Source organism: Leopardus geoffroyi, chromosome D1, assembly GCF_018350155.1.
Source record: "Leopardus geoffroyi isolate Oge1 chromosome D1, O.geoffroyi_Oge1_pat1.0, whole genome shotgun sequence".
Lineage (NCBI taxonomy): Eukaryota > Metazoa > Chordata > Mammalia > Carnivora > Felidae > Leopardus > Leopardus geoffroyi.
Window position 1 is genome coordinate 47,460,651 of NC_059329.1, and position 27,022 is coordinate 47,487,672.

A 27,022-nucleotide genomic window follows, 5' to 3' on the forward strand; every position below is an offset into this window, starting at 1 on the left:
CATTGATTTTATGTGTTCCTCTGAGTTCACTTTCTTGCTGACTTACTTCCTTTAATGTTTATTTTTGGAAGGGTCTTGATAAATTATTTTAGTATTTGTATGCTTGTACTCTCAGTTTTTTACATGATAGCTTAGCTAGGTATAAACTTTTAGGTTAACAATTACTTTCTTTTGTCTTTTGATCTCTACTGTCATTGAGGAGAATCTTCTTATTTTGATTGTTTTTCTATAAGCAGGCTTTTCTCTGTTGCAGCTCTTAAGATTTTTTCTTTGTCTCTGACGATTTTTAGTGTTATGGCCATGTGTCTGAATGCATACTTTATTTATTTTGATCAGTTATTAAGAAGCTTTTTTTTTTTTAAATTTTTTTTCAACGTTTATTTATTTTTGGGACAGAGAGAGACAGAGCATGAACGGGAGAGGGGCAGAGAGAGAGGGAGACACAGAATCGGAAACAGGCTCCAGGCTCTGAGCCATCAGCCCAGAGCCCGATGCGGGGCTTGAACTCACAGACTGCGAGATCGTGACCTGGCTGAAGTCGGACGCTTAACCGACTGCGCCACCCAGGCGCCCCTAAGAAGCTTTTTCTATCAGAGGACTTGTCTTTTTTTCTAATCCTGGCAAATTTTCAGTGATAATTATTTAAATATGCTTCCCTATTATTCTCTCCATCTTTCTTTTATTACAGTCCAAGAAGATGTATATTAGTCCTTCCAATCTTTTCTTCATGTCTGTGTATTACTCTTCCATAATTCTTTATCTCAGCCTTTCAGGGATATATTCTGAGAGGATTCTTGTGCTATATTTTTATTCTTTCTCTATATGTTTAGACTTCAGTTTATGACATCTATGAATCTTTATTTGTTTCAACAACTATACTTTTTATTCCATTTTAATTGGCTCTTTGTTATATCTATCTATCTATCTATCTGTCTATCTATCTGTCTTATTACATTTTTTCTTGTTTTATAATATAATTATATTATTTGGTTTTTAAAAAATTAATCTTACGCCTTCTTTTAGCTCCTTGAGCATCCTATGTTTATTTAAAGACTTTTCCATGTCTTTCCATCATATTCACAATGGACATATTCAAATTCTGGTTACTGTTTTTGTTCATAGTATGGCATAATATTTTTTCAAGTGATTCTGCAGGTGCCTTTTAAAAGCTATTTACTTTGAAATAATACAAAAATGAGGAAAAATTGAAAAAATAGTCAAAAATTACCTGCATAATTCTTAAAAGTTTCCTAAAGCTTATCATTTTACTATATTTGTGTTATCATTCTCTCAAGGTCTAAATACATGCATTTTTAAAAAGTAATTTGCAGATATAATGCCCTTTTGCCCTTAAATACTTCAGTTTTCATTTTCTAAAACAAGGACATTCTTCCATACAGCCAAGGTACAATGATCAAAATCAGGAAATTATCCTTGATATAATAGTATTATCTATTCTACATATCTAATTCAAATTCTATTACACCATTAATGTTTTTTATAGCAAAAGAGAAAAGAATTTTTCTGGTCAAGGCTCCATTCTATGATCACACATTGCATTTAGTTCTTATGTCTGTTTAGTTCCCATTAATGTGGATATTCTTCAGTCTCCCCTCCCCTTTTTTTCAAGGCCTTGACTTTTTATTGTTTTCAAGAATACAGAAGATTTATTTTATGTATCAGTCATCAATTTGGGTTTTTCTGGTATTTCCTTACAGTTTAATTCAGATTATGCATTTTTGGTAGAAGACCTACAAAAGGGATATATCCTTCTCAATACATGATTTCAGAAAGAATCTAAAATCTCTTTTTTTAAAGTTTATTTTTGAGAGAGAGAGAGAGAGAGAGAGAGAGAGAGAGAGAGAATGAGCAGCGTAGGGGAAGAGAGAGAGGGAGACACAGAATTCAAAGCAGGCTTCAGGCTCTGAGCTGTCAACACAGAGCCTGACATGGGGCTTGAACCCACAGACCACGTGATCATGACCTGAACCAAAGTCAGATGCTTAACTGACTGAGCCACCCAGGAATCCCTAAAATATTTCTTTGTCCAGACATTGATAATGTTAATTTTGTTTACTTGAATAAGATAGCTTTCAGGAGCTACTATTTTTTCTGAGTAGTTAATAAGAATCTGTAGGGATATACTTTGAGTTTAGATTAATATACTGTGTTACATTTACTTCCACTCATTACTTTTAGCCTTCACTGATTATTCTTGCCTGAAGCAATTATTACCATGGAGATTGACAGTTAGTAGTTTTCCAATTCCTTCATTTCTTCTACACTTATCTTTTTCCTTGTTTTAAATTTAAATTTTTGTTACTTAACGTAAAGTATAATATTGGGTTCAGGAGTAGAATTCAGTGATTCATTACTTACATACAAAACCCAGCGCTCATCACAAGTGCCTTCCTTAGTATCCATCACCCATCTGGCCCAATTCCCACCCACCTACCTCTGTCGACCCATAGTTTGTTCTCTAATTGGGATTTTTCTATAAGGAAATGCTTTCCCTTATGTCTCATTTGTTTATTCATTTCTTTTTACCAGTATAAATTTATGAATATTCACTTTATTGTATAGGTTATAATTTGTTACTGTCTTTATTTCTTGCACAAACTGCCCTAAATTTGGCCATTGGAATTCCCTTCAAGTTGGCCTCTGTGTCCTTTTGAAATATTCCCATTAAGTTTTGAGCACTTTTTTATTTTCTGGCAGGCTCATGTTGTACTTTTTCTGCCCCAAAAGCGATCCTTGGTTCCATTTGGTGGAGAATGGTATTTATAAGCCAAAATCTGAGTGTTAGTTGTACTCATTCTTACTGGGGTTTCATTACTTTTTGAGGACCTCTCAGCAGATAGAATCAAGGAATACATGAAAGAATTAGGGAAAATATGCCCCTATTTATTTTTATTTCTATCCATCTATCTACCTGCATATCTACCATCTTGTTAAACTTTGAGTTCATAGAGCTACCTTCATTCTAATCTAATACCAAATTATTTCTTCATTAACCATTTATGTATTTATAACTGCCTTCTCTGACAGTGAGAAACAGGGCTTCCATCAGTGGCAATATATTTACTTATTTCTTTCAATCTTAAAACAGACAATAAGCAGTTCCGCATTGCTTGCTAATTCTTACTATCAAGTAAACCTACTAACTAGATCCCAATATTTGTTTATAGCTATTTCTTTTTCTTAGATTCATTCTGTATTGAAGTGCAGTCAGAATACTTTGTCCAAGAGTTCCTTTAGTTAGTTTTTCCCCCCTCTTCATGGATTTTGCTACTAATTTGAAATGCAGCTAGGTTTATTTGTTTTTCAGTATATTCCATTTTGGATCTTTTTTTCCCCTTCTTGAATTCTGTTACCTATCTTTCTCTCTCTTTTTTTTTTTATTGCACAACACCCAATGTGGTTCTAAAGTTAAAACCATATAAAATAATATATTCATTTTTATTCATACCCTTCATCCTGTCTACCTTGTTTCCATATCCCTATACTTTACACCCATTTTCAGTCCTCCTGATAAGTGATCAGCTTGTTAGTTTCTGGTGTATCATTCCTGTATTTTTGTCAACAAATAAGCATAAATATGTTTTTTCTTTATTTTTCATTTTTATGTATAAAAGATATCAAACTATCTGTATGCTTTTACACTTCTGAAGACTCATTTTGAGTGTGAGATTTATTTTTGTTTTCTATACATTCTCATGGAAAGTAATTTCTGTATGGAATTTTGTGTTTTTTCCCCTCCCCCCACCCATTGGTCTCTTGGACTTCTGGTCCATAATCAGGAGTTTTAACAGCTTCTTTTCCCCATCTCCATTGTAATAGAACACCTTTCGCAAATCTAATTGTAGAGCAACATGTAGGTTGACTCAATTCCTGGTGTAATGAGATAATCTTTGTAGATCCTCTTTCTACTGCATTTAATTTTTGTTTTATTTATGATCCAGAGAGATGTTTATATTGGCTTATATTTCAACTATACCTTATGTTTTTTGCCTTTCATATAGTAACTGTCATTGCTGAGTACTTAGAATAGAAATGGATGTAATATAAATATAAATTTACAGGACCATTTTGACAAGAAACATAGCCACTATTTATTATGTTCTTCCGTAATTTAGGACATACAGGTTATTTCATTATGATTAACAAAATTATAATTAACATTCTTGTACATACATTTTATATGAATCTCTCATTTTTTCTTTAGGATATATTTCTGTAAATGAAGTTGCTGGGTAAATGGGTAACGATTTTTAAGGCCTTTGAAAGATATTGCCCATTTACTCTCCAGAATTATTTTACCAATTTACATTCAAACCTACTATGAAAAACAGTATCAAACATTTTCTAACACTACTTTTAGTTATTTTTTTGGAAATTGGTAAGTAAAGAGTATAATTTTCGTAATTAATTAAAATTTCTAGGCATGCTTTAATTTTGTGTCTCTTTTGGCCTTATACTCTTCTCTCAGCAGAATTATTCACAGCTTTTATCAGAAACTTCTGTAGCCAGTTGCTTAGTGCCTGTCTTCTCAATTTGGCAATCTGAAGCTTAAGGCAGTGGTTTGTTTATTGGTCATTGATTTCCTTATACTTGGCACAGAGTAGGTCATCAATATAAAGTATTTGAATTGACAAATTTACAAATTTACATGAAAAAATCATTGGACTTTGTGTCTTAGATTAGTTCTCATTTGTTAACATTTTTCTCTCCGTTTTGTCATCTCCTGGTTCTCCCTTTTTTATTTATCTTAGACATTGGTAAAGTAAGATTTGAATTTCTATAGTAAGGCTAACAGTTTTCTATGTGTTCCATCTTTGTTATTATTGATGATGATAATGCTTTTTCTTTTACTTTCTTGTCTTCTTTTAGATTAGGTGAATATTTACTACAATTCCATTTTTATCATTTCTATTGGCTTTATATTTTAGTGGTTTTCCTAAGTATTACAATATATATCCTTAATTTATGACAAATGACTATGAATTAAGATTTTGCCACTTCACATGTAATGTAAGAATGTTACAACTCTTTATTCCCTAGTGTAGATCTGAGGACATATTTTGTATCATCTTTCTTCAGCAAAAAGAGCTTCTTTTAGTATTTCTTGTAGTTATGTCTTGTTGGTAATGAGTTAACTCAGAGTTTCTTATGAGAAACTGTTTTTATTATTCAATTTTTTAAAGAATATTTTTGCTGGATATAGAATTGCAGAATATAAGGGTTTTTCCCTTCTTTCGGTTCTTTAAAGATATCTTTCTATTGTATTTGAAATTACTTTGTTCCTGCTGAGAAGTCATCAATTATTGTTATTAGTGTTCCCCAGTATGTAAAGTGTCTCTTTTACTGACTGTTTTTAATTTTTTTATTGTTATTTCGTTTCTCCATCTCCATTGTTGTTCATTTTTTGTTTCCACTAATTTGACTGTGATGTACTTGAGTATAGCTTTCATTGTGTTTTTGTTCTGTATGGGGTTTGTTGAGATTCTTGGTTCTCTGAGTTTATATTTTTTATCATATCTGAAAAAAGTATAACTACTATTTATTTAAATATTTTTCTACCCATCTTTCCTTATTCTTTTTCTGGAAACTAAATTGCATATATATTAGCCCATGACATATTTTCCTGCAGATCTTCTCTCTATTGATCATTTTTATTGCCCCATCTTCAAATTCACTGGTAATTTCTTCTGTAGTATCCAATCTCCTGTCAAGTCCAATCAGTAATATTTTTTATATTATATATTGAATTTTTAAGGTCTTGAATTTGGTTCTTTTTTATTCTTTCTCTTTATTAATATTCTTCCATCTGTTTACTCATTATGTTCTACTTTTCTTTTAAATTCTTAAATATATTTAATAGTGACTTTTAAAATATTCACTGATTAATTCTAGTGTTTTGGACATATCTAGATCATCTTATGTTGTTTTGGCTGTTCCCCATTGGTTATAAGTCACATTTTTCTGCTTCTTTGCATGACTAGTACATTTTGATTACATACTAAACACTATGGGTTCTTTATTTTGAGAGTTTGGATTTTGTTGTCCTCCTTTAAACAGCACTGATTTTTGTTCTGGCAGGTAGTTAGTTTACTGACAGATGCGCATAATCCTTTCAAGACTTATTTTTAAAGCCTTGTAATACCAGTTCTAGAGTAGCCATTATTCTAGGTATAAGGTAGTGTTATTCACAAGACATGGTTTTCTAGGTCCTCAGTTTGAATTCCTGGGAGAGAGCATTGTTTCTCCCCTTTAGCTACTCATATGACATATCTCTCAGTACTGTGCAGCTTCTGTAATCTTTACTCAGCTTATGGTTTCCCAGTAACTAATGCCATTACAGAATATTTATGTCTGCATAGAAAACATTTTACTAAGCCAAAGACTTAAGAGAAACCCTATGCAGGTTTCTGGAATAACTTCTCTTCTGAGGTATCTCCTTTCTGATACTGTACTCTATAAATTTCTCCTCCTTCAGCAGCTCTGAATTCTGACCTCAACCTCTTCAGTTCAGAGAGGCCTCTGTTTTTATTTGGCCTCTTCTATTTTCTCAGGTCAGAAAGAACCTCCAGGAAGAAAGCCAAAGAAATTGTGTGGCTCACCTCACAATGTTTCTGTTTTCTCAGGGAGTCACAGCCCTCCATTGCCTATTGTTCAAAATCTGAAGTGTTGTTTCATATATTTTGTCAGCTTTATAGTTATTTATGGAAGTTGGTCTTATCAAGTGCCAGGTACTCTGTATGGTTGGAAGCAGATGTCTTTGTCATTGTAAATTCTTAAAAAGTCTGGCTTACTACTATGCAGGTATGCAAAAAATAAGAAATCTTTCTATGAACCAATATAGAATCATGTACATTTTATGAGCCAATATAGAATCATTACTTTTAAAATGAAAAAGCAAAGTGCTAAAGAATATATATAATATGCAACCTTTCGTGTAAGAAAGAAAGAGAAATAAAAACATATACATGTATTTTCTCATTTGTGAAAGAGTCACAGTGGGAAGGATAAGCCACTCATTAATGATATTGGTTATTTACAGAAGACGATTACATTGGAATAAAATGAGCAGGAACAGAGTGATGTTTCTGTGAATATACATTTTGTATAGCTTGGATTTTAGAACTGCATTGTTTCATATTCAAAACATAAATAATTAAAGCCAATGAAAAGAGTAAAAAATGTAACACAAACAAACAAATGAACCTATTACAAATGAATGATGTAACCACTTTGAAGGAGAGAGAGAAAAGAACTAATTTTACTTTGAAAAGCAGTATTTTACTATATTCACTAACGTTATTGGTAAAAAGATGCACTATTAATCAGATTTGTTTTTTACAGGTCTAAGAGTTAATGAGTTCAAAACTGCTTTATGAGTTTTCAAAGATTGAATAAATAGATAACATATTATGGATAATTCAAAGAAAAAAGTTTGAAGAGTTTCTTTCTCTCTGTATTTCTCTCTCTCACACACAAACACCATATGTATAATTTCTTGTCTCTCTCTGCTGAGAGGGACTAGAAGCAATAATATTCAGAAAGAATGAGTGTAGCTAGGCTTCTCAGTACAATTCTCCATCTTCTCCATCAAATGGAACTGAATCCCCTTGGAGGAATGGCTGACTCCAAGCCTGGGGCAAAGATAAAAAGTACGGATGAGCCTGGGATCTCTTGCTTTGCCAGAAAGTAAGAAAGTGCTAAAAATCTAATGGGGATATTTCAAAAGGACACAGTGGCTAGCTTGAAGAAAATCCCGAGGGCCAAATTTGGGACAATTTGAACAACAAAATAAATATAGTAACAGATGATAAAACATACATTACAATAAAAATCCATGAGTTTATACTGGTAAAATATGTGAATAAATGAATAAAGAAATAAAGGAAACAGGATAAGAGCAAGTTCTGTCTATAGGAGAATGCCAACTAACAAGTATAGAAGGAATTATGGAATTAGAAAACCACCACTAGCAACCTCCATAGTAATAATTGTTTCAAACAATGATTGATGAATGATAAAACTAGTGAGTGGAAATGGGTGAAACACAGGATATTTATTTTAGTTCAAAGTATGTGCTATAAGATTTTTATTGCTTACTCATGAAAAATAGTAACTTTACAGTGTAGAAACCTGGCAGAACCACCTTAGCCAAGTGATCAGAGATAGCAATACTAATCTGCAAGACAAACTGACAGCATGTGCCTCCTGATAATGGCGTACTGAGAGGCACACATAATCACTTTAGCAGTGGTTTTGTGAAATATGTATAACCTGAATTTAATCATAAAGAAATAAATATTAGCCAAACCCAAATTAAGAACACTTAAAAAAATGTCTGTCTAGTACTCTAAAATATCTAGGTCTTGAAAGACAAAGGAAGACTGAATTGTTCCAGATTAAGGAAATTAAAAATACATAAAAAATAATGTAATAAATGATTCTGGATTGGATCCTGAACTAAAAACTAAGGACATTAGCAAGATAATTGGTAATTTAAAGTCTATATATTAGATAATAATATTGTATCAATGTTATTTTCTTGATTTTTGTATTTTTACTGTAGCTATTATAATGTTAACATTTTGGAAATATGTGTGTGGGGAACATGGTATTCTTTTTCCTATTTCTGCAACATTTTATAAGACTGAAATTATTTTAAAATGCACTTTACAATTAAGAGAAAATGTAAAGCAAAGACTAAATGAGGCCAATATGTTTGTGTAATCTTTACTTTTGAAATATTTCTCCTTTTTTTGACTCTTTTACTTTTTCCTTACCATCTCTTTCCTCAACCCTTCTTTTATTTGCTATTTCTCATGAGATTATCTAAATTCTTTGGCTTTATGTCTGAAACTCTCTAAACTGGCTTTTGCTTACCTTTTCTACTTTATGTTTCACAAGTTCTTGCCTCATGGTTTAGCAACATTAGATTACTGTTGTTCTCCAGCTTCTTCATTCTGACTTTTTGTCTTATGGCTTTGCTCATGTCTCAATTTATTTTTCCATGGCATTCTCTGCATATTTCTAATACTTCTAACTTGAATTCAAATGACCAGTTTATGTAATTGTCTCACCTACTTTACTTTAAGTTCCTTAAAAGTCTGGCATTGTAAGCATTATTTATGTTTATTGAACTGAACCTCTTTTGAATTTCCAGAGCACTTTTGTCTACTTCTTTTTTGACATTCAAAGTCTTCTACCTGATTTTACAGTCGCTTTTGTATATATCTTATTTCATTGTTTACTATATATATATATATATATATATATATATATATATACATATATATATATATATATATATATATATATATATATATATACATTTTGGTTTATGGACCACATCTTATTTGTGCTTTCCTCATAACATCTGGTTCAATACTTTGTATGTAATAAAATTTAATGAATGTTTGTTGAATCAATAAATAGGCTAAGGAGTGCCTTGGTAGCTCAGTCAGTTGAGCGTCCAACTCTTAGTTTTGGCTGGTGTTATGATCCCAGTGTTGTGGGGTCGAGCCTTATGTTGGGCTCCACACTGAGCATGGAGCCTGCTTAAGATTCTCCCTCCCATCCCCCTTCCTTCCCCCTCTCTCTCTCTCTCTCTTCCTCTTCCTCTGCCCCTCTCTCCTGCCTGTGTACACTCTCTCTCTAAAATAATTAATTAATTAATTAATTAAAAAATAGGCTGAGAACCTTGAAAATTGGTATTCTTTTCTTTTAAGCCTAGTTTCTTCTTCCTGTCTAGCTTTTCAAGGAACCCTGAGGCCTTTATCTTTAGGGCTATAATAATGATGTTTACTATTCTCTCAGCAAAAAGAAAAAGAATAATTTAAATTCATTAGTTATTTGTAATGTTGAACTATTCTATAAAGCAGCAGTGTGTTGTTTCCTATGAAAGAGTATTCAACCTCACACTTCTATATTTACAATGTTTCTTATAAATGAAGAAGATATAACAAAATGAAGTACAACTAGGTGCTCTGTAAATATAAAGGCCAGAAAATATTAATAGGATTGGACTACCCAGAGCACACTGGGGTATGCCTCAAGCTGATCTGTACAGTTGTTATTCCTAGAGGAAGGGGAAGTACTTCCTAGTGGCTCAACATCACACAGATTATTTAACTTACTTTCTGGACACTTCAAGAACTTTTGGTTCTTGAAAGGGCACAGATTTTGTGCATGCCACTCATCAGTACCAACATACATTTTAAAAAAAGGTTAGAGAAGAATGGTATGAATTAATAAAGAAGCAAACAAATCTACAAAACAGTTAATTCAGGTGCGTATATTTACTTTACAGAGTTCCAGAGTTTATAAAAATTCACTATAGGATTCTTTTACATAGAAAACATTTCTGATGTATATAACAGCTGTATCTGTTTAAAGTAAAGTTGGAAATATTTATTGGGACATATTGTGTAATGCAGAGTACATCTGTGTAAATAATATAATACATATCTATGCACATTTATTTTGTTCAGACACATGAAGGATACAGAAATCGTAATACATTCATTGCCTTTAAGGAGCTTAAAATCTGCATGAATGGATAAGAAAAGCATAAGTAATGTTAAGTTTATTTTTCCTTTTGTTGATATTATGAGTTGTTCTTGAAAGAAGCAAGGTGGACTAATCATTACTAGAGATGCACAGGAGAAGTATATATCCTGAGGGGATCATGGAATGAGGGTGCCTGGCTCACTGAAGAAGAGCAGATGATCAGCACAGGCTTTGTAGTGGAGGGAGGCATATGAGTAGTCCTTTAAAAATTAAGTAGGGGCATTACCAGAACTGGGGTGCTCAGGAGTAGACATGGATTCTAAAGAGAAAATGATTCCATTTAAATTGAACAGATTTGAGGGGCAGTGTGATTTTGAGAGAAACACATGCAAACAATTGAAAATGCAGGACTGGAAATTAGAAAGAAAGGTCCTCTAGAATTTGAGAGTCTAAATTTGAGAGTCATCTGGGAGTGAGTCTGGAGAGAAGAGGTAGAGAAAAGGAATTTTGGAGTAACAGCTGAGCCCAGGAGGTAAAAAGAGGAAAAGGAAATAAAATGGAAGAGGAAATCAGCAAGATGGGGTGTCAGCTAGGAGAGAGTTGGGTTTCTGAATATAGAGACAAGAATTACAGAAGTATGAAATTCCAGTGAATGAAAGACAGTGAGAATGGTAGGAAGTCGGGGAAAGTAGAAAACAGTGAGGACTAGGAGGTACTCAGTGAGTTTTAACTGTGTAATATTCATAGCATAAGAAAGGACAGAATTCAGAAATGAAAGCAGAAATCACAAGCTGACTGCCTTTATGCAGACTCCAGCCTAAGTTTATATTTTGTTTGCCCATTCTTTGTTAGCTCACACGGTATTTAAAAATACATAATTTTGTCAATGTTTAAAAAATCAAGGTATTCTCCTAAGAAGGTCAGACTTCCAAGTTCTCTTGAAAAATTCTAAACATCTGACCATAGTGGGTCTGCTTTTCCTCATTGCAGGGAAAATGCATGGAAATAACCAGAGACTGCACCCATTAGACAGGGAATGAACTGTCCATTTTGCCAAGGGCCATCCATCTCTTCCTCCATATTTCTTGTACCTGGCTCACTTTACTTATTTTGAGTACTTGAAATCATTTGACATTTTTACATCTAGATAAGTGATTTTCAAACTAGGATGTGTCACACTCACACCAGAAATATAGATTGCAGGATCCTATCCCTACTGTTTCTGATTTGGCAGGTCGGGGGTGAGGCCCAAGAGTTTGTCTAAGAAGTCTCCAGATGATGCTGATGCTATTAGTATAGGGACCACAATTTAAAAGATTCAAGGATAAGTGAGTGGTAAGGAAGTAGTTCAAGAGTTTAGTGTAGTGGTAAGGTGAATAGACGCTGCATTCAGAGGGAACTAGGTTCTGGTTTTTCACCCAGGAAATAAGAGTGATAGTTCCTACCTCAAAGGTTTACTTTTAAGTCTGTATGAGATAATGCATATAAAATATGTATCATTATCATCAAAGCAGGACCTAGCTTATTGTAACTCTTCATGAAATTATTCTATTGCATGTTAAATTTATTAAGTCTTTCAAGAATATTGATTCTGGGGAGAGGTCAGAGATAGACTGGTAGTTTTGGAGCAAAGATGATCAAGGATCTTTATTTTTTTTAAGAATGAAGGAAATATAAAAGTATGGAAAAAAATACTATTTCTATGAGAGCTACATTGATGGGAAGTCATCAGTTGTTGGAGTAATGGTGGGGATATGAAAGCATAGAAAGCCAGCCAAGATACTGAAATTCAGGAAGCATACATGGGACACCAACTGGTATGAGGTAGGAAAGTTGTAGATTCATAGCATCCAACCCAGCTGTGGGATGGTTGATAAGGAGGAAGGAGACTGCAGTGGATTACATAATCTCCATATTTTAGATGACACCTAGCTAGTAAGTGGAAGTAAAGGGATTATAACTCATTTATTCCATACTCTAAAATCCATGCTTTTTTCTTTGAACATGCCTGTCAAAGCCCACACTATTTACTATTAGACTGAACACTTGGTTGTTTATATAACTTCTTGTCTTTATAATTATTTCAGTGTCATATCCTTCAGGAAGCCTCCTTTGATTCCTTAGTCTGATGCAGATGATCCTCTCATATTTTATATCTATTGTTATGATTAACACATTGTATTGTAAATTACATATTTATATATCTATCTGTCCCATTAGATAGACGGGAGGATGGAGAGATAGATGGAGGATAGACAGTATATCTCATTGTTTTTGATATTCTGGGAATTAATAAATAAATTAATAAATAATAATAAGTAAATCTTGAATTTCCAGGGTATAAATAAATTTTTAGGGAGTAATAAATATTAATAACAATATTAATGTATTTTGTTTAATAGATGAAAAATAAAGGATTAAGTTAGATGACTATCTCCTACATGGAGGAAAAAACAAACAGGGAACAAGGGCTCTTATCTGGCTAAGATGAATGACAAGCTCAGCTACTTGAGGGTATTCTGGTAGCCTTTGCTACCAGAACTTTATCAAAAACATAAAATCCCTTACTGTGTGTTCAGCTGAAGTAGTGGATGTGCTGCCATGTTTTGTCTGATGATGGATCCAGGCAGCAAAGCTACCATGCAGGCTCAATCAGCAGCTTGATTCTAGTTGATTTCATCAGGGCTTACTGTGGGCATCTGCAATTGGCAGTCCTGATTTGTATAGTTCATGACCCCAGGGAGGAGTGTGTTTAATTTGTCAGCCTATAGTGTTCTAACAGGGCAGATAAACCATTTAGGCCATTGACAATACTCCAGGAGTCAGTAAAAATATAATAGGGTTGATCAAGAAGCACATTGGCCAGAGCTTCAAGAATGACCTTGAGTTCTGCCACCTTAGTGGAAGAACTCCTTCCATTCTCAGTTCTGCATAGCTAGAACTAAGAACAAAAAGTATCAGCATCCCACTGGACACTGCTGGCTTCAGTTTAGTGAAACCATTAGTGAAACAGGCCCAGGCATTTAGTGAAACTTTAATGAATGGAGGACCCCATTGAGCCAGTAGCTTTGTCTCAGAGGATTTTAATTGGAGGTTGCTTCTCTTTACCAGAGGTTCTAATCAATCTCTCTCACTCACAAAGACTTGTAGCTCAGAGGAGTCAGTAATGTTGTGGGGCTGTACAGACAGAGAGACTGCCATAGCTTGCTGAGAGCTTCCAACATAGCCAGTTGGTTTGGACTTCACTTTAAGGATGCTGATTTGTGCCCTAGCTGATAATATAGACCAACTAAAATGTCCAAGTAAGACCATACCGTCTCCCATATTCTGAGTCTAATAATGTGCTGGGCTTTCTTTTTTGATGGTTGAGGCTAAAAAGGAGTATCTCCTTGACTGCTGAAAGTAATTTGCTTAGATAGGCCCTCAGTTTTGTCAGAGTTTATTATCTACTCCTGCTAGCTGAGGCTTGTGACTTGCCAAATAGGACATCATAAATCTTAATGGCAAATGGAAAAGGAATTTAGGTATAGTAAATATATCATGAGGCTTGCCATATGAATAAAAATGGTCTTGGACCTTGAATACCAGTGGGATAGGAAAAAGATGTTGGAAAGGGAACATACCAAGTGCCATCAGTCAATGCAAAGGATTTAGTTATAGTTAAATGTTTGGAATAGTTGAGACAGTAGGAGCAACAGCAGAATCAATAATCCACTGTGAGCCTCCAGATCTTGTTAGCCTTTTTTACTGGCCATGCTTGACTGTTGTTCAAGATATTGAATCTTGGGTTATTATCCCTGCTGTTGTTAAGTCCTTAAGGTGATGATTTCCTTTCTTCCCCTAAGATTCTCCACTTTTTCTGCTGGACTACCAAGAGAAAATAGAGAAAAGAATTGGAGAGAGATTTATGTTCTATTAGTATTTCTGTACATATAGCTCTTCCTGATCAGGAGAACCCTTTTTGGAATTTCCGAGAATTTACAAAGAAGCGTTAAGACCAATTATACATTCAGCAGTGGAAATGATGCAAATAGTACATTGAGTTGGCCCAAAGGACCCTTTACACAAGGTCATTTTGCTTTCTTTCTCCTTGGTAAACCCTGCCCAAACATAATCACCTGAATCATGGTGGCCTTTCTTCTGCAAATTCACAGAACCTAGCAGATTGTGGTTTGGGTGACTGTACACAGAAGATCTGTAAGAATTTGAGTGCTTGCCCTCCCAGAAGTTCTCTAGCATATTTGGATGGGTGTGTGTCACCTTCACTTCCTCTTAGGAACAGGGAAACTTTAACTCCATTATTAATAATCTTTTTCCTTAAAGCGTTTAAGGTCAGTGTAAAAGGGAAAGGAGGGGCCATGAATCATGGTGAGTGAGAGCAGTTCTACAGCAGTAAGAAAGCACATTTACTTGTGATTTTCAGGGGTGTGTAGGTGGTTTGCAGCCCAGTGAAATGAACTGATAATGTTTTTGGTCTAACTGATAGCAGCAGCAAAGCCATCAGTATGGACAATCTAAAGACTGGCATATTAAATGTATGCTTCCACAGGGGCACAAACTGCACATATCTGCATCACTTATGCAGATGTCCACAGTAAGAACCTGATAAGACCAATAGGAATCAAGCTGCTGACTGAGCTTGCATTGACACAATTGCTGCCTGCATCCATCATCATACTGAACATGGCAGCACATCTGCCATTCCAGACTGAGCACAAAGTAAATGACTCTATATCTGATGTAGAAGCTACTGGGTATCCTCAGGTAGTTGAGCTTGAGATTCTTCTTAGCCAGATTGGAGCCCTGTTCCCTGTTTGTTCCTTCAGTTAAGCATTCATTAATTTATCTAATTTAATATTTTAATTTTTTATTCATTAAACAAATATTTATTGAACTCTGGGAATTAATACATAATAACATATAATGCCTGTCCTCCAAGGAACTCTAATCAGACAGACAGATATATAAACATGTGATTTATAATGCAATAAGTTAATCACAACGATAGATGTAAACTATGGGAATAGAGAAGAGGAGCATCTACAATAGACTAGAATCAGAGAAATCTTGGTTTGCACTCATAATAGTTGCATACTTCTCTTCTTTTATAATCAGGAGAGGTACACTAGTCTATAACTATTGTCTGAATGCAGGTGGGGACTCTGCTGATCCCATGAATCTTGGGAGTTGCGGGTAATTGGCAGATGGGTGAGGAGGTCCCACTACTCAGGGTATAGTCAGCAGGGCACCATTTGGGAACTGTCTTTGAGTTTATTTCCCAGTACTCAGCCTGGAACCACTTTGTAAATTCTTCCTCATTAATAGGCATTAAAGTGGAGGATCATTATTATGCAGTTGAACATAAATTTCATCACCATGTTGGCTACCAATCCCAAAGACATCCCAGAAATCCCTTTTATCAGTCTGCAAATCCCTGATCCTTTCTCTTCCAGAAAACCATGTCTGTCAGCATTATGTCCTTGTCATCACAATTGTCAAGAACCGTGAAGGGGCTAAGATTGTATCCTATTTGAAATCTAAGAACAATGACAAAGTTTCATGAATGCCAGAATGTCAGAAGACTCCTAGGACAGAAACAAAGGACTTTATTATGTACCACTATAGTAGTAACCAGACAGCAGTTTCTCAAGCCCCAGTACCTACAGGGCAATGCAAGGATGGCCAAGTGATATATTCCCATGCAGTGGGGAATTATCCTCAGTGTAGGTGACGGAAATATATAAATATATATATATGTATATATATATATATATGTATATATATATATATATATATACATATATATATATTAGTTTATTTATTTATTTTGAGAGAGAGAGAGAATCCTAAGCAGGCTCCATGTTGCCAGCACAGAGCTGGATACAGGGCTTGAACTCACGAACCTTGAGATCATGACCTGAGCTGAAGTTGGAAGCGTAACCAACTAAGCTACCCAAGCACCCAGGGAATGGAAATCTTTTTCAGTGGTCAATAAGCAAACTTACCTTTGCTCTGAAAGTAAACATATTTATCATCCAAAGTTGTAGTTATATAAAGATCTTTGAAAGGATAGTCCAGAATGAAAGTAGTCAGTGCCTCTGCTTGTTCTGAGGTCTTCAACTAGTACCACAGAGTAGACATTCTTGCAAGGATGCAAGATTCTTGCAAGGATGCATCTTCCTATTAACCATGTTCAGCTTTTACCAGATCATCAATTTACACTTGAATGATACAAGTTCAACACTCCCTGTTGAAAAGCTTTGAAATTTATAAAAACTTGCCTTTGAATAACTGTCCCATTTTATTTTTTCTCTTTGGGAGCAATATAAAAATAGGTTAGATAGTATTCTAAACTAATGGGTTAGATTTATTCTAAAACTGACATAAGTAATACTGAATAATACTTATTCAGGTCGTAGGTATTTTAATGTGCATGTTAAAAGTTTGAAAAACATGTAGTTCACATTGCAGAGAACAAATAAGACATAGTGATGTTTTAAAAAATTTTTTTTAGCTTACAGATTTCAGTGAACCAAAGGAAAATCCTTCATGTACTGAACAAAATAAAGACAATCAGTGTTTTGAAAATGAAGCTGACAAAAAGACAAGAGTAAGTGTTAGAGTGTTTTCTTTGTTTCTTTGTTTAATGGGCAAGATACATCTTGTTCTCTGTGAAGTATAACCTAATTTCTGCTTTTGGCCTGCTCAGAATATTGGGTTCACCTGCTACCGGGTTGACATTGGACTATGCATCATTTTGAGCAGTTGTGTGCTTTCATTTTGAGAATTTTGTTTGTGTTTGTTTTAGTGTAAATTCTAAACTAGTAATCACACAACCATTTTGTAATCTACTCCACTTCTCCTCTCTCCTGTCTGGTTCAGGACAGGAGAAAAACCCTCACATGACTCTTTGACAGTGGCTTTTAGGTTTCATTGTTTTTTTTTGTTTCGTTTTGTTTTGTTTTTGTTTTGTTTGTTTTTTGTAATAGCTTCCCTGAAGCAATCTGAACTCTACTTCAATCATACTTTTTTTGTGATTGTCACCTTGTGTATTTATTCAAGACAGGGAATCAAAATCAATCATCTATAAGGTAATGCTAAACAGGTCATAGTGCTTTATTTGATGAAATTAAGAACCTGAATTCAAAGTATGTGTATTTCCAAGTAAAAATATTTTATTAATCAGCAGCCTCAGATTTAATTTATTTCTGATCAATTGCCACAAGTTGATCCTTATTTATTGTAGCCTAGTAAAATACGCCAATGTTGTATTCTCCATTTCATGGATAAAAACATCAAATTTAATTATGAAAATGAGAAAATAAATCATGATTATTTTTATGAACATGCATTAAGTATTTAAACCTCACATAAAATTCTTTTGGGAGATTATTTTATAAATATTTGCTTTATTGATGCTTCTTGAAATATGTCTTTAATGATGTTCCTTCTTACCTTTTTGGTGAATCTTCTATTAGCAAGCACAGGCAATCTTCATTATGGCTCTATAGGCCTCAAATTTCTTTCAAATATGGGACAATATGTCTACTGAATGGTAAATATCAGTAAAGGATCGTTTTTCTTTTGATGACCATTTATAACCTGGGCTGTCTTCTGTTAATTGCCAATTAGTTGAGCCTCTTAATTTTGACTTGATTTTGAGATTTTGGCAAAGTTCTGAGTCAGATCCAGTTATGAATTTTCATCATTATGATGTGGGGTTAGGAGGGAATGGTAGAGAAAGGATTCTTGAGACATTTCATGGTGTAACTTAGTAAGTTTATTTAAGTAGCATGGAGACAGGGCCTGTGGGTAGAAAGAGCTGCACTTTTGCTATATGAAGCTGGTGGTTATATGCTTAGTGTTCAAGGGGAGGAGACATGCAGAGACTATTAGATTGTAAACATCTTCAAATTTCTGCTTATAAAACTATTTTCTCCAGATTTCTCTGGTGCTTGTAATTCAGACCAATATTAGCTATTGGTGAGATGTACAGGCAATTATGAGACTCTTTAAAAAGTAGCAGCTAGCACCTATTTGATCCTTAAAAAAGCTTTGCAGGCTATAGGTCAGCCTTCTGGACTAAAGGTGCACATTCTTCTGCTTCTATCCCTCATCAGTTAACTGTGAGGAATTTAGTTAAAATAAGAAAGGTTGTATGGTAATTGTCCTTCCCTTTATAGGGAAGCTATGGAATTTAGAGCCAAATTTAACTAGTGAGCAGTTTATGGAATCCTTCTATGAAAGACCATTGTGTGCTCTCCTGAAAAATGTTTTTTCCATGTTTAACATGGAATGTGTTATTTAAACTATTTGAAACTGTTATAATATGCTAAATGTATTTCCAGGAAAGGAAGTCATCTAATTTGGCAGTGGCAGCATTTTTCTCCAAAAGGAGAGAGGGAAGGTGAATGTCCATACTAGACTCATGAATACTTAGAAAACAAATTTTTAGACTTCCTGGATGTTCAAAAGGATATTTGTATTTTTGCTTACTGAAAATGAAGTCATCAGGACTTAGTAGGATACAAATGTGCCAACTTGTCAAGCAGCTAAATGAAATAAGTGCTGGCAAATATACTAGAAAAAGTTTTGTGTTTTTGTCATGGGAAAATATATTGCTAGCCTACACTATTTAATCTCTAAAAGCTTTAGTGTTTTCATCTTACAGAGTAGTTACGAGATTTTAATGACACCTAAATATGAAAATGGTTAGTAGTGCCTGGAAAATAGTAGATTTTTATTCTATGAAATAAATTGCAAGTCTTACATTTATTTTATTAAGATGGTAGACTCTATTACAAATAGTTCTCAGGGTTTCCTTGGGTTCATATCTATATTACATCACTATGTCTATAACAGTTTTTTGCCTGGAAACCATTTGGCCAAGAAGAGCTCCTGCCTTGATAATTTCTAGTTGTTGATGTTCAAAATAAGTTCTGATTGAATTAAAATACGCATCAGTGAGAATTTCCTAATTATCTTAAAAATTGATTATATCACAAACAAAAGAATAGTCATTATTATTGTATGAATGTAATATGTTGTACATAGTGTACAACGATATTGTAACTATTGTACACAGACAATTCTTCAAAGCCTGTTGACAGTAAACCACAACTTGGAAATCACAACTGTTTATATCTATTAACTATTACACTGGACTTTGGTGTCTTCATCTTCATAACTAGGATGTTAGATCAGATTATTCCTAAGGATTCTTCCAGATCTAAAGTCAAATTATTCTGTGACAGTCAAGAGCAGACAATAAATTATGTTGTATAAATAGAGTCCACTAATAATACAATTAAAGTATGTTAGCCAGCAATAGCCAATGAACCCCGTGCAAATTTACACTTATGTAATAGATATGTATCTAGAACAATAAACAGGAACATCTTCATTAGGCCACATTAGTTTGAGAAACTTTCAACAATCCAGCTTATAGGCCAGTGACTCTTGAAGTGAATCCCCAACCCCCGCAACCACCAGCATTTTTATCCTCTAAAGACTTGTTAGAAAAGTTAGTTCTTGGGCTCTATTTCAGATCAAGTAAATCAGATCAAGTAAACCAGAAATGCTGGGAGTGGGACCCAGACCCAGTGTTTTAATGAGCCCTTCAGCTGAGTCTTAGGTTTGCTACAATTTGAGAACCACTGCCATGAGTAGTCCATGAGTAGTAAACCTCTGGACTTTCCTCTGATCAGTCACTAGCCATCTTCCTGTCACATACTTTAAACTAGACAATTTAGGGAAGACCCTGAAAGTAATTCAAGTATTTATAAGGCAACTAAGATAAAATAAATTGCACCATGCATACTGTTTATGTTTCTTGTTTGCATTTCTCATTATTGGTGATCTTCTAAAAAAACTCTGCATGCTAATTTTCTAACATCATTCAGGAACATGTTAATGTTTGTATTCCTCTCTACTCTTAGTTGGCAAATTTTGGCCATAGCTTAATTCCAGGCTTCTGGAAGCTATTTTGCCCAGTGGGAGATATCTTCCCTAAAAGTATTGATCCATAAAAATCAGAATCAGAAATAGCTTTCAATTGCATTCTCTCTCTATGCCATGGAAGGAAACTTTCCCTGCTTTTGTTATACATTTAGCCGAATTTCCATATATTTGAGCATGCTTTTGCCATCACTGAGGCTTAGACAACTGATTTCTCTTCTTTCCAAAGTGGTTTTATCAATTGCAGACTTTACCTCTGTTTTTTTTTTTTTTTTCAACGTTTATTTATTTTTGGGACAGAGAGAGACAGAGCATGAACGGGGGAGGGGCAGAGAGAGAGGGAGACACAGAATCTGAAACAGGCTCCAGGCTCTGAGCTGTCAGCACAGAGCCCGAGGCGGGGCACGAACTCCCGGACCGCGAGATCGTGACCTGGCTGAAGTCGGACGCTGAACCGACTGCGCCACCCAGGCGCCCCACTTTACCTCTGTTTTAAGGGCTTACATGAATCATGGTGTTACCACTTGTCATAGGATGTGGAGAACTCTGAAGTTACAAAGGGCAATACAATTTGCAAAATTTGTTATAGGTATGTTTATAAGAACTGATGAAATTTTGTGAAATCTGTGAGAAAATTAAAATTAGGAAATGAAAATAAAGATATCATTGGGAATTCTAGACCTTTACTGATGAAGAAATATTTTAAATTTGATGTGGTTCATTCATTTTATTATTTCCATTGAACAATCTTAAATAAATGGAACTGTCTTTTAGGGCTATGCTCTGTGTTTAAATAAATCTAATAAACAAAGGGTAATATTTGGAGATTTGGTCTTCCAGAATCCTAGTGAGAAACAATGAGGACTTTTAATCAGATCACAGGATGATGAGGGAATTTTGACAGGACATGGTGACTAAGTAGATTTGAGAGATGGGTGGTATGAGAATGAAAATGGGAACATTTAGGTTGATTCACAGATAAACAGAGTGAATTCAATAATGTTGTCTTAAATTTGAGATAATAGTGGAACAGCTAAGAAGAAATATTCTAAGAGGATTTGGACACATTGGTTGAGAAACAAGTACGATGTCAAAAGTAGGACAGTGTGGGGTGCCTGTGTGGCTCAGTTGGTTAAGTGTCTGACTTTTGGTTTTGGCTGGTGTCAGGATCTCACAGTTCATGTGTTCGAGTCCCATGTCAGGCACTGCACTGACAGTGCGGAGCCTGCTTGGAATTTTCTGTCTCCCTCTCTCTGCCCCTCCCCCACTCACCCTCTATCTCTCTCTGTCTCAAAATAAATAAACATTAAAAAAAAAAGTAGGACAGTGTGATAGAGTGTAAAGAGTATAGAGTGAAAAGTCAGATAACACAGTTTAAATTTTGGCTCTACCACTAATTAGTCATGCAACCTTGAGTAGATTAAATAGCCTCTATTTTTATTGTAAAATGTAGGTAGTGCCTATCTTATAGGACTACGGTAAGAATCAAATGAAATAAACAGGACTGACAGCTAAATGCTCTGGTTACTGCTTATGTTTGGAGACATGATTACAGAACCAAACGTCTCAAAAATATTTTAAGTTTTAGATAATATTTTTGTTGTTTGATATTTAAACCTAATTTCTTACAGATTTTTTTAAACAAATGATTATTTTTGAGAGAGAGAGGGAGACAGCATGAGCAGGGGAAGAGCAGAAAGAGAGGGAGACAGAGGATCTGAAGCAGGCTCTACACTGTCAGCGCAGAACTCCATGCAGAGCTTGAACCTACATACTGTGAGATCATGACCTGAACCCAATTTGGATGCTTAACTGACTGAACCACCCAGGTACCCCTAAATCTAATTTCTGAAGCAGAAAACAGATTCTAGCCAATCTTTTGAATTAGAACTTTTTGGTAAAGGTATTCAGTGGGTACTATGCAAATACCATAATGGATAGGGCATAAAATTACGTCTTTTTAACAAGAACAAAGAAGTACCAGTTGGAGAAAAATTTGACTATAGGGAACGTATCAGACTGGAAAGGAAACGTGGTGTAAGAGTAGGTCAAAATTGGAAAACAGAGAACTTGGGTCGTTGTCTTTGTACTCTGATTATTTGGCATTCTTGGGCAAATCACTTGGCCAGTCTATACCTCAGTTTCCTAATCTAAAGTAATTAGATAATTTATATTTTAAATAAAATGTTTAACAAATTTTAAACAAACTTATAACACTTTGATTGAATGGGAAAATTATTTCTTTTAGAGAATCCCAACATGGACTTAATTTTTTTTCAGATTAAAATGTTATCCGTTAATGTACTCTGTTAAACACCTTCACATTCTGATTAAGAATAATTTTGCAGCTGAGGTCTATTTCACTATTTACTGTCCTTGCCAGTATTTATAAGGAAACTTCTTTTCTTTAATGCTACTCAGCCATGGCAAAGAAAGCTTTTATGTTTGTTTGTTTTAATGAGAGCCGACTGGGGATTTCCATGCTTTTATATGTGTACCTTAGATGCTCTCCATGGTCCTTATTTTAAAATAGTTCTGAGTTAATCTTCCTGGAGACCTAAATTCAAAAAAAAAAAAAAAAAAAAAAAAAAAACCCACAGAATCATCCATTCCCCCACTCCCACCGCATACCAACATCAAGCTCTGCACAGCAAGTCCCACCTACCTGCTGGTTGCCCCTCAGTCTGAAAAAACAAACGCAGAATCAAAGGATTAAAAGTAATTTTATTAGTAATTTGGAGCAATGACTCTCCTCAGTCTTAAATAACCTCTACTGCTGCCCTGCTAAGGGAGAATCTATCATCTGGAAAGCCTCTAGTTATAGGATATTTACCACTTCCCAAGGTATTTATTCGATCTGGGCAAGTTTAAACATTATGCCGTTATTTTTTAAAAATTAAACTCAGGATATTCAAATTATTGTAGCACTGAGTATATTTTCTCTTTTCTAATGTCAGTGAAAGTAAAGTGGTAAGCTTCTAAGTATCTGGAATTAATAAGGAATAATTTTTTCTTTTTAATGAGATACTGTAGTTAACTGACTAGTTTGCTTTACTAATGTAAAATGTAGAATGTAATTACTCCTCATTGTCTGGTTGATGAAGATATTGTGCTTTATCTTTGAGCACTTGTAGTGCCTCAGGGTCAGTGTTCTGGCTGCTAAAGATTGAATCTCTGGACTTCTATACTAGTGTTTCAGGAGATCAGGTTATTGTGTTACTAACTCTGACATTTTCATAAAGTGATTTTAACTAGTCAATCCAATTATCAGTATACTGATTTACTAGCTGCCTCTAAAGCAACACAAATAACTACAGAAATGATAGTTTGGCCATTTGATGTTTCTTTGTTTAGGAACTTAGGTTTTTTTTTTTTTTTTTTGCATATGTTTGAAAACAGCAAAGTATATTCTTTGATAGATTAGGGAATATTCAGATATCCTGCCCTTAGAACCAAACATTTGAAGTTTATGGTATTTACCAGCTGGATAGATGAGTTAATAATTTCTAAAGTACAGCAGATCAGCATTCTCACAACAATGGGATGGAACTTGGAGTTAGATGATCAAGCTTCATGTTCTCCTTCATCTTCTCAGTCAGTGGAGTGCCCTCCATGCACTGGTTTACCAACTGAGTAACTATATAAATTTGAGCAAGTTAATTTTTCTGAGCCTCAGTTTCATCACCTGTAAAATTATACTTAATTCACTGGTTGTAAATACTTAATGAGAATATGTATATGAATGTGTCTAATCACAGCCTGCTAAATAAAAAGTTAATGCCGAATCTGAAAATTATTCTTTACTTTATGTATTTGTAAATACTATGGTTAGTGTAAATCACATTTTTAGAAACTAAGCAATATTAAAAGATCTTCCCTGTGATACATCATATTCATTCATTCATTCATTCATTCATTCATGGAAGTCGCCAGCATCTGTTACACAGCTGGGCACTGTTCTAAACACTGGTGATATAGCCACGGACAAAACAGGTAAACTTCTTGCTCCCAGAAATAAATTTCAAATAGAGGATATGGCAAGATATGAATAAATAAGATAATTTCAGATTGTGATAGTTGCTATGAAGGAAATAAATAGGATTATGTGATAGAGAATGATGGGAAGGAATGTAATTTAATTAAGGAGGTCGGTTGGGGAAGATTTATAAAGTGCTAACATCTGAGCAGAGATCTGAATGATGAGGAGACAGCTGTGTAAAGACCCAGGGGAAGAGCGTTTAAGGCAGAGGGAACAACAAATTCAAGGCCTTGAGGAAGAATGAGAATGAGGAAGAATGAGGTCAGTGTGATGGGATGTAAAAAGGGGGTAGTAGTGTGGGAAGGGCAGTTAGCGATACTACAGAGATTATTTATGTCAACTTGAAAACAAAATTGTATTTCAGATCATATAACTTTCTACATGTGTGGCCTGTGCACAACTACTTGGATTTCTGGACTCCATTTAACTCATAGCATTGTACAGTAATAGGAAAAATTAAGCCTTATAAGGAATGTACTTGATGTTCAGCAAAATTTATATAAACTTTTAGGGGAACAGTATTTATTGAATGTTTTCATCATTTTTAGTTTACCACTTGTAATTGTCTAAATTTCAAAGGTTGTTTCAATTTGATGATAATAACAAGGGGAGTGGTTACATGGTTATCAATTATGTTTCAATTCACTTACATAAGCAAAATTGACATGCAAACTATTGTGGGAAAGTAGGTGAACGATGAGCATTTCTGTGGCAAGTTTTGATTCACTCAAGATTCTTAATTTAAAAATTTAAAAATTTTAAAATATTTAAATTTTATGTTTTTCTACATACTTAACATACACAGAATACATAGACTCCTGCCTTTCATAAATCATTTTAGGGATCCGGTACTATCCATGATATTTTTTTCATCATGGAAACACTCTAGAAAAGTCAGTCCTTTTCTAGTTGATCCTAATTTCCTATTTGCCTCTGGAGAGTTTGGAAATGAGGGCAGGCATTTTGCCATGATCTGCCCGCAGTCTATTTATTTTACTAAGCTAACAAGCTATGCAGATGTCATTTGTGAGCCTGCTGTCCTGGGTATATGGGGAACAGACAGACGGGATGGAAGTCCATGTGGGTGGATTTCTTCAGTTATTTCCCTTGGAGCTGATATTTCTAATGTGGAGGCAATTCCTTCTGGGTTGCTCCCAAGGCCCTTATAAACTATAAAGACCATGGTGTAGGAGCCCAGAGATGTGCCTGTCTTTTTGCGGGGGAGGAACTGCAAGTTGTTTGTAATTAGTTGTACAGAGTCCAACTTCTTCTCCTGGAGAAGGCCTTTCAAATCTGTGTCTCACTCTCAGGTTGGACCCAGGGAAACAGAAACTGCCTCAGGAATGAGGTAGGATGAGATGGAAAGCACATTGTACTTTGGATTGGAATAACCTATGTCCTGTATCACATAGGGCAAATTATATAATCTCAGGGAGATTCAGTTTCTTCATCTATAAGTCAGGGGTTATATTTCCTTTTTGAAGGGTCTAGTGACCATCAGAGATAATATGTATAAAGTACCTGCCACAGTACTTCTGATAATAGCCACTTGATAAATATAAATATAATAAATATAAATGTTTATATTTGTAAATATCTTCTCATATACACATCAATATATTTCTTTCTTAAATATATAAATATATGTTACATATATTTGTTCTTAAATATGTATGTAAATGTATACATATATATGAACAATAGTATATGTGTATATGGTACTCAAGTGGACAAAGGAAGCATATCATAGGTTTTTTTTTTTTTTTTTAACGTTTATTTATTTTTGAGACAGAGAGAGACAGAGCATGAACAGGGGAGGGGCAGAAAGAGAGGGAGACACAGAATCTGAAACGGGCTCCGGGCTCTGAACTGTCAGCACAGAGCCTGATGCGGGGCTTGAGCTCACAGACCGCGAGATCATGACCTGAGCCAAAGTCGGCCGCTTAACCGACTGAGCCACCCAGGCGCCCCAACATATCATAGGTTTTAAAGCAATCTCTTGTCAAGAAAAAAAAATGGCATAACTGAATCTGTGATCATTCTTTCATTCCTGAAATATTTATTTTGTACCTGTTAAGTGCAGGTAGCATGCTAGATGGCAGAGATATGCATTATATTTGTCTGCAAGGGGCTTAGATTCAAGGAAAATAAAACCACTAGGGTTTTACTTTCATTCTGTTGGAAACAAACAAAATAAAGTAATGCCTATAAATGGTTAAGGTACAGGCTTAGTGCAAGTAATTTATAAAAGTAATTTTCTGATATCAAATTTCCAATGGTAGATTTTACTAAGAATCACTATGTTCCTGGATTGGTATCATTAACCTTAAGGAATATCAAGTAAAGCAATTTTCAGGCTGTGGCTTTATATCTTGCCAAACACTTTATGTGAAATCACAGACCCAGTTGAGTTCTATGTCTGTAAAAAAGTGCTTCAAGCTGATGCCTTGTTAATTTTAAAAATAAAAAGGATGTTTCCCTTGAGACAAAGGAGTGGATTAC

General features: G+C 34.6%; 1 protein-coding gene across 12 annotated transcripts in view; it reads left to right on the forward strand.

Annotated features, from left to right (window-relative positions):
* The window catches only part of DLG2 (discs large MAGUK scaffold protein 2), a 2,060,218-nt gene that overhangs the window by 459,455 nt on the left and 1,573,741 nt on the right, over window positions 1-27,022 (forward strand). For all 12 annotated transcript variants that reach the window (XM_045483773.1, XM_045483776.1, XM_045483777.1 and 9 more), the window contains exon 4: window positions 17,039-17,134. In XM_045483773.1, the coding sequence (XP_045339729.1) occupies window positions 17,039-17,134 (96 nt within the window). The remainder of the gene's footprint in view (window positions 1-17,038; window positions 17,135-27,022) is intronic.